The sequence below is a fragment of the Numida meleagris genome, chromosome 3 (genome assembly GCF_002078875.1).
Source record: "Numida meleagris isolate 19003 breed g44 Domestic line chromosome 3, NumMel1.0, whole genome shotgun sequence".
Classification (NCBI taxonomy): Eukaryota; Metazoa; Chordata; class Aves; order Galliformes; family Numididae; genus Numida; species Numida meleagris.
The window spans coordinates 14,356,186-14,364,983 of NC_034411.1; the positions used below are offsets into that span (position 1 = coordinate 14,356,186).

The window sequence follows — 8,798 nt, forward strand, 5'->3', positions numbered from 1 at the left end:
CAGAGAAGCTCCATTGACTTCATTAGCTCACACTGATTTACACCAGCTGTGACTGTGGCCCACAGTATAGCAAGATGTCAGCTTTTAAATTCTATCACTGAGTGTTGAACAAAACTGTTTTTAAAACAAGACTGCCAATCCCAAATTTAGATACTAATGAGACACAGTACTATAATTGTTTCACGATGCCTATATGCTTCATTTTGTTTTAATTTTGCCTTGCTTCTGTTTTTCTTATCTCTTGCCAAACAGAGGGAGAGCACCACATATGTTACATTCATAAGATGTTTTTCTGCTTGGAGAACGTGTCCTCCAGATGCAAAATGCTTTTGGGTTGTCATTCAGCTTCTTCCTTTGGATAGGTATGTTGGTTATGTGTCAGTATAAGACTGCCCTGGAGAGTCAGCCTCGTGTTTCTCCAAGGCTCTGGAGTTCTTGAAGGGGCAGCAAGAGGCTGTCCTAGCCAAACCTCAAAGATCTGATTTCTTTTTCACAGTTTTCAGCTCCTAAGTCATTATTTCAGATGAGCAGAGTGAATTGTGCCTGGGAGCACCCTGAAAGGAACAACCCTGAGACCATCATTACATCTCTGTAACAATTCTGTTGGGTGTTCATGGAGTTAACTTCATTAAGTAATCCATTGTACTTGCACCTTTATGGTATGTGAGGCTGGTAGATACATACAGATGGTTTGTTCAGGCAAGGGGAAAGCATATAATAAGCTTGACAATGATTAATATTTGCAATGAAATAATAACAGCAGCAGCTGTAAGTTCTAGTCAAGGTCAAGATATCACTGTGGACTGCAAAGATGCTTTTATGCCAGCAGTAGTCTCTACACAGCAGCGTCTGAAGTGTGAATTAACAGACATGGGAAGAGAATGCTTTTATTTCTGTTTTATAAAGAGACTAACAAATTTTGCCAACATCCAGTCACAGGACTGAACCAAGTTCTTTTAATGTCATTTTCACCACCTTAATTATGAACCATGCTTTCTCCCTAAGGCAGACTACTCTAAGGTGGACATTACATATTGCCAATACCCAGCAATCGTGGCAAAGTTCCAAAGATGTTCTGCGGATCAGTGATAGACCTGAGTCACAGAAGAGCTCTTAACCTCTGTGCTTTTCTTTGTGAGAGGTGGCATTCAGGAAACTGGGACCATATCTAATACTCTGCCAGTTAGCCAGACAAACTCTGGCTGTGGTGGCTTTGCAGTGGACTTAATATTTCTTCCTTGTTATCTATAAATCAATAGAATAATGTGATTTTCTTGGATTCTCCCCAGGCCCCTCAGTATGCTAACATCTTCAGTTCTGTGTACTGTATGTTGAAGTTTCCTGTTAGGAAGAATCATAATGGATATAAAACGTGTTTTCCTCATTACAAGGGTTCCACAGACTAGGTATTTATGTTTAAGCTCATTTCACGTGAGATTTGTCCATTTTTCGAGATTGGCCATTGAGTCTACAAAGAGAGGTGCAAGAATCCTACAGTAAGCCAGTGTGGTGGAAAGTTAACTTTTGTACAAATTCAGGATATACTTTTCTGTTTGGTGAGGCTAGCAAATTAATTCAGCATGTATTTTTACTGGACCCAGAATTCTGCCATGGATATGAGATAATCTTCATAACAGGTGAGATCTGAATGATGTCTGTGAATGGGAATGTGACCAGCAGCAGCATCTCACATACCCGAGCTCTCCTCAGAGTCTGTAGTGTAAGTGGAGTCTCTATTGTAAGTTCAGTCTAAGTTATTGCTGACTCCAAAGCTATACATCTATAGCCATCAGGTGATTAAGAGTAGCAAAAAGTACTGAATTTGGTATAAGACAATACCCCTCGACAAGCATACATTTTTACCTGGGAACTTGCCAAAAAAAAAAATGTTTTAAGTGTCCTTCATACAAGAAACTCCACTGATAAGGTCATTGAAAGAGTTACAAACAAAGAAATTTGTATTACAAAAAGAGAACCTGGTCACAGTTTTAAGAAAATGACACAATATATCTGGTAATAAAGACATCTGCAAATAAAGAATGGCAATAACTCACCTCATTTCCTTCCTGCCTGATGACTGTAGCTTTTTCAATGGTTGCAGGTTCAGGGGTTCCAGCTCTGCCTTGTTGTGGCATTACATCTTGTTGTGTCCTGCCTAGTGCTGCTGTGTCTGCACCAGCCTTTGCTGCGGAGTCCTTGGTTTTGATCTTGCAAGGAAGTAGTAATGAAAGGGATGCTTAGGACCTTTGGGTAGAGTCTTTGCCACTTGCAAATACTTCCAAATGAGGTGTGGATATACGTGGGTGTTGGTGAATGGCATTTGGCCAGAAGGTAAGAGACCCTTTCAGTTTTCAGTAGTCCCCTGCCCAGGATTAAAGTTGAAGTGAGTTGGCAGATGGGACAAAGGAATCTGCATAGATGGGAATTTGGCATGAGCTATAGGTCGCATATGGTGCTTCAGCAACCTTTTGCGTAAGTAGACAAAGCACACCATGGCAGAGAATCCCAGTCGCTGATTCCCAGGCTACATACAACCTGAAGACATTAAGCAGGAGGCCAGCAAAACCTTGAAGTACTGTTGCCCTACGTCATGTTATGCTATAAATCAGTAATGTTGTCCTGTGGCCAGGGTAGATAGGGATTGCTGTTCTGGAAGTCTTGCTGCAAGGGTCATGCATTTGAGTAAATAAAGAAGCCCACCACCATTACAACATTCATTCCACTTAATCTGTTTAGATGCTGATACTATCTTTGTCTAAAATGTTTAGGGCCGAATCTTGAACTAGTATAGCTCTGTTGCAATCTGCAGGGTTGTACTGATCTCTGTCAGCTGAGAATCTGAACCTACAGGCTCATCTCTCCCTATCCTCCAAAGAAGCATCAGTTTTCATTGGTTTACTTGAAAGTTTGTTATGTATCCCTTTAGGCCCATAATATTTGAATCAGGTACTTGAAATTATCATGCAAAGTGCTTGATTGTCACTTTTCATCAGGAATTCTGAGACTGTTGGAGGAAAGCAGCAAGTTCTGTGCTGAGGCCACGATGTCCTTAGCTGTACAAACTTTACCAAACTAGCTTCTGAATACTGCTATTTCCCAAGCAAAGTTGCCCTGTTATAGAGTTGAGATCGAATATCAGATCTTGCTCTTGTGTGAACAGCTCTAGTGTGTGACATACACACTAACATATGAACAAGTACTTCTTGTCTTCTTCACTTCTTATGCTATCTACCCATAAACTATACTTTACCAGAATGAAGTCTCCTGATCTTTGCATTGTATGGGCTTATTAACTTGGAAGACTGCCACAGCTGTGCAGTAGGCCTGAAAGTTATCTCTGACAATCCCATCCCCAGCTCATTTTCTGCTTATGTGATGGTGCCAGAGAAAATCTAAGAACTCATGGTACATCATTAACAGAATCTTCTCATGTTAGCCTATGGATTGTCACTCATAAATAAGAGGGCTGCTCCAAAAGCAGTGCTTCATATGTTGTTATGTTGGTCCACAACACTGAAGGTGGATGTTGGTGCTACGGCATTTGAAGTTGAACCTTCCTGCCAATATTCTGTTTTGTTTTCATGAGACAGATGGAATCAGAGGGACAGTCTGACAAATCTTTTGTTCTATATGACGAACAACAGTTTTGGCTGCTAAGTAAACTTCTCTAACCCAGTAGTGCATTCACTCTCCATGCAGAGTCATGAAGAAATCCTTCATTCTGACTGAATCATCCCCATAACGCATTGGATAATTTACGTTGGAGAATCTTTATTGTCTCTGTCACAAACTTTTTAGCTATGAATACAAGAAAAGTAATATGTATCCAGAAACATACTCTTTCCTGAGTCCTCACATAGTATTACATCTCAATCTCTGTTGCTTTGTATGGTTACAAGAGTACAGTGACTGACATTTTCCTATGAGTTTGAAATTTTTATAAAAGCAGACTGTCTGCATATCGTATGACATGATGCATAGAAGTAAATGTCTTTTTTTTTTTTTCATTCAGGTGACAGCCCTTTTAAGTTGTATTCTTTTCTCCCCAGCTAGCTTTTTTCAATCTTACCTTTCTGATGTCTTGAGAAAATGGCTACAGGAGAAGTTCTTTCTTTTTCTACTCAGAGTTGGTGAACACTCTCTTCCCCACTGCCTCATTGACTGTAAAAAGATGTTGCTCTGATTAATTTTTTTTATTATTATTTTCTTTGGTTTTGTTTCCAGTGCTGGCAATAGGTAGGCCATCCTCTGGTGCAGCATCATAGTAAATGCCAGAAACAGCTCATCTCAATTTTGATATGTTGTCAATTAATTACTGGTCAATTATGCAATTACAGACATTTCCCTTGTCTCAGCATAATGCTTCTAAGCATTATGGTAGTATATAAATAGCTGTTAACAATGAAGTCATCAACCTGGTAAGAACTCTGGATTTTCAGATACAGTAATTTCCTGCAAGGAAATAGTATGTAGCTTTAATGGGGCATTTGGTGTCCAAAGCAGCAATTCCTGATTCATTTGTATGCGAATAGAAGTGTACCTGCCTGATTATTAAGAATATTGAGAGAAGATTGGATATCATTTAGGTGGTAGCAAAGAGATAATGTTCAGGTTGTTTCACCTCAAAATAAAGACATACAGACTCAAAGCTGGAAGTATTAAAAACAACGTATGGGATTTTTTTTTTAGCAGCAAGGGTTATTACTGTTGGAATGTTCCCAAGGGCTGTGGTAAATTGTCCATCCCTTGTGGTATTTAAATGAAAAATAAATGTGTTTCTAGAAGATATGCTCTGTTTTGGCTACAAACTGTTGGAGACTTGTTGGGTGAAACTTTCTGCGTTTTTCATGGTAGAAATCAAATTAGATTATCACAAACCTCTAAAACCTGCCAAGACTATCAGTTTCCTTCTTATTTTATTTTATTATTGCCTTTGTGTGTTTGTGTATGTCTTATTTGTGGCAAAATCAGTATGAAACAGGCAAGAGAGATAAATTTGCATAATTGGTTTGACCTAAGCTGCAAAAAAAGTATACCTGATCCCAAATGATGCTAAGCCTCATTATCAGAACTATGGTATTACCATAGGGATTTCAGATTTTTAAGCCTCTAAGATCTAGTTCTGCTTTGGATAAGATCCTCATCTGGGTCTATTGGTACAACTTTTTTTGGCTGGATTTGTACCTTGCTCAATTAGACTCAAAGTACCTGAACTGTTTTCTTGCTTCTCTGACATTTCTGCTTTTGACTTTGCTAGCATGAGCATGTCAGATACCCGCTGCCCACAGTAGGTCTGAAAGCATAATTCCAGGCTTTATGACAAGGGAACATTTATAAAGCAGCAGCCTCTTGCTAATCTGCAAAGGGAAAGCACACGTGACAGGCAGTGGGGATTCCATTTCTCAGGATCCAGAGTTCAAGACAGGCTTATAGGAGTTTTATTAAAAGTGTTTTCCAGTGCATGTGGCTCCTTCTGACAGCACCCAGGTGGTTCAGAACCCAGCATTAAGAATAAAAGCTGTTTCTCTTTTCTGCACAACAAATGGTTCAAATGTCTGGTATTTGATTCAGAAAGGAAACCTGCAGCGGTCATGTCCCCTGAAATAAACCAACCAACATTTTGAGCTGCCAACACTTCTGTCTATTACGTCAAGGCATCAGAAAGTTTAAAGTATAGTGAAGTAATATATATATATTTCTCTGTAATCCCAGGGTAAACATTAGGTAGACAGTATTTCTGCTTTGTGCATTAAAAACCTGACTGAATTTGAAAAGCCTGCAAGTGCACTTTGGGGATTTTGGAAAGTGTTGTTTGGCCATGAGCTAACACCAGAAGCTGCCATTTTGCAGATGGGGCAGGAGGGAAAGGCGTTTGGCCTCATTCATAACTTCACAGCTACTGCAAATATCAGCTGATGAATATTTATGTTATGCCTGGCAGAGGCCCTAAAGGCAAATGGGGGGAGGAGCAGAGGGAGAAGCTTAAGTTAGGAAAATGGTCATCTGAACTCTGTGGGATTTCTTTACCAACACTTTCCATGCTTGAACAGTAGATGCTGAATGAAATCATTATGTACTGAGCCCCTGTACAGGAAAACGAAGTTTGTCAAGACTCTGTTCGTTAGCGCCTTGTACTTTGAATCTTAGAGGTTTGTTGGGCCCTCTAAATGGAAACTTTTTTTCCACAAATCAAACACACTATAGAGCTAGCCAGATTTCCTTTGTTTCGTCATTTCTACAATGGTGGTGGGGATAAGTGTAAGCAGGATAAGAGGGGGTCAGACAGAATATGAAGTGATACAGGGTGGTGTGGGTAGTGAGGAGGTGCTGCTCCAAATCCAGCTAAGATAGCAGATACAGGAAGGGTTAAGTTAGAGATGTCACTGAACAGACCTGTAGCTTTTGATCGTGTTCAGCTGTTTGTTGGTGTCTGCAGGCTCATCTCCCTCACCAAGAGTCCGTGTGAAACCAGGTCTCTGTTCTGCAAGTTGCTGCACAGCTATTGAAAGGAAGAAATAGAAAATGAATGACCTGAGTGCAGAGCTGTGAGATACCAAAAAAAATAATTAAAAAAAATTATGCTTTCCTCTCTACTGTGCTATACTTAGAAACAGCACATATATTTTGTTGCATTTAAGTGCTGCAGGCAATAAATGTTGGTTTAAAATGAAAGTCATACTGTTTTTCTCAACATAATAGTACTTCACTAATTCCTGTACGTATTAGCAGCTTAAAATTTTAATGGGTTAGTCAGTATTGTGCCTGAATTGTAAGGAAGAAAAGAATGTGAATGCCCTTCTCATGTCAGATATAATGTAATTTGAAAGTGATGTATTTCTTCATATTTGTATTAAGATTATCTCAAGTCAGTCACTGAGGTAAAAAATCCAAATTTATTCTCTCTGCCTTCACCAGACTGTAAATTAACAGCAAGGAGCAGCTTTCATTAAAGCTAATGAACATGATTTCACTATTTGGATAAATTGAGACCAGGAAGGAAATGGGATGAAAGAAGTAACTGCTGAAAGTCAGGCTGGGTTTCCTGCCTAGGCAGGCAGCAGTGGGTGGCCAGACTGAGCTTCCTTCAGAGCGCAGGGTCAGAAAGCAGCAGCTCAGGGCTTTGTGAGGTGCAAATGCCTTTAAAGATGCTGACCTTGGTTATACAGAAGAAATAGAAGTGCCCAGAATGGACCGGTTGCTTCAGAGTCCCCAGGTGTTTTGCAGAGTTTATTCAGATCTGCTTTAGAGGAATAGGGAAAAGTCTAGATTTTGTTCACTACACTTCTTCAGAGAAGGAACTTGTAGTGAGTTTCCTTAGCTCCGAGTTATTTTATTCATTGTTTCTCTGAGAAGTGGCTTTTGATGGAATTGGCTTATTCAGAGGTGTTTCACTGCCTTTAAGAGGAGAACATTCAATAGGAAAGTTCCACAGGCAAAAAACCCGCGGCCCCGTTGCACCCCAAGAGAACTTCTCACTGCTCCTGCCCCACGGGGCGATGCTCCCGCGTCCCGCGGAGAGGCACCAGCAGGTGGAGCTGCAGGACACCAAGTATCGCGGTGCGGGCCGCAGAGCACGGCCCGGAGGCGCTCAGGGCTGCCCGTGGGCCTTGGGGCACAGCTGTGGCACCCTCAGACATGGCGGCCTGGGGGAGCTGAGGGTAGTTGGCGGGAAGGTGCGCGCCTCTCCTCAGAGACGCTGTCTGAGGGGGCTCCCCGAGGCTCACAGCCTTCACCACACAGAGGGGTTCACCCAGCAGCACGGGTTTCAATTTGAGGGTGCCCCTCAGAGAGGGCAGCCTCAGCCCCAGCTCACTTGCATCCTGGTGGTGGTGTTCCCGGCGGGTTTGTGCCCGCAGCTCGGTGTGGAGGTGAATCCTGACTGTAGCACTGAGGCTACTGTGTGAGGGCAATTTTTCCTCATAAATATAAAAATAATTAAAAACTAAGCAACAAACGATGGTTTGGCACCCAGCGCTGCAGCCTTGCCGCCATCCCAGCCCAACTGCCCCTCTGGAACCTTCTGGAACCTTCGGGCGCTCTGTGGAGATTCTGCTCTCTGTGACAGCTGGGGCTGCACTGCTGCGGCCTCTGCTTCCCATCTCCACCGAAAACCGTGGGGAACCCCAAAAAAAGGAGCAGTGGAGGAAGAAGAGCCCAGAGTGAGATGCAGAAACACTCTTGCACACCGTGAGCAGGCAGGGCTTTTGTGTGTGGTGGGGAACTCTGTAAAACATGGCTACGTTAGCTGGTAGCAGCATGGATCCGATGTCTTGTTTTTCTTCCCCCGTGGAAAATCCTCAAAATGTTTGCCTTTTTTTTTCGTGAGGCTGTCCCTGCCTGCAAGCCCAGGGCCTGGCATCTCTCATGCTGACCGTACCACTGAGGAGCTGCGGGCTGGCGGGCAGCAGCAAGATGTGCTCAGGGAGGGACTCGGCAGTGCTGTGCAGCTGTTTTTGTTATACCGCTGAGCTGTAAAGTTGAAAAATGATTTCAAAGGCAAGGGATGTGCCGGGAGTGCTGGCGTGTCCCGCTTATAGGTGCTTGGGGCATTCTGTGTAAATTGAACTTTTTTTTTTCCTCTGTTTTTTTGGATGGCTTAATATCACAGTGGTGGAAGGGAAGAGCATCAACGCTTCTGGAGCACAGAGCCTCTTCCCTGATCCCTCTGGCACTGAACTGCACCGGAGTGAGCTGAGGACAGAGGCGAAGCCAGTCTGCTCCCTAACTTGACTTATTTCAATATGGAGGTTGCACATGAGAAGGCCCCTAGAGGTTGTTATTTTTCTCAATAAAAAATA

The 8,798-nt window shown here is 42.3% G+C and overlaps 1 protein-coding gene across 12 annotated transcripts in view; it reads right to left on the reverse strand.

Annotated features, from left to right (window-relative positions):
• The window catches only part of LOC110396664, a 31,002-nt gene extending 22,227 nt beyond the window's left edge, over positions 1-8,775 (reverse strand). For 3 of the 12 annotated variants that reach the window (XR_002437147.1, XR_002437145.1, XR_002437146.1), the window contains exons 1-4: positions 7,814-8,024; positions 6,394-6,499; positions 4,070-4,161; positions 2,055-2,207 (exon numbers count right to left, since the gene is read on the reverse strand). Coding sequence is in view for 3 of the 12 variants with exons in the window: in XM_021392481.1 (XP_021248156.1) it covers positions 5,568-5,598; positions 6,394-6,499; positions 7,154-7,240; positions 7,814-8,258 (669 nt within the window). In the remaining 9 variants the exon portion in view is untranslated. Of the gene's footprint in view, positions 1-2,054; positions 2,208-4,069; positions 4,162-5,422; positions 5,599-6,393; positions 6,500-7,153; positions 7,241-7,813 lie in introns of those variants that run through there. The other 9 variants (XR_002437150.1, XR_002437148.1, XR_002437151.1 and 6 more) reach the window with 9 other exon arrangements.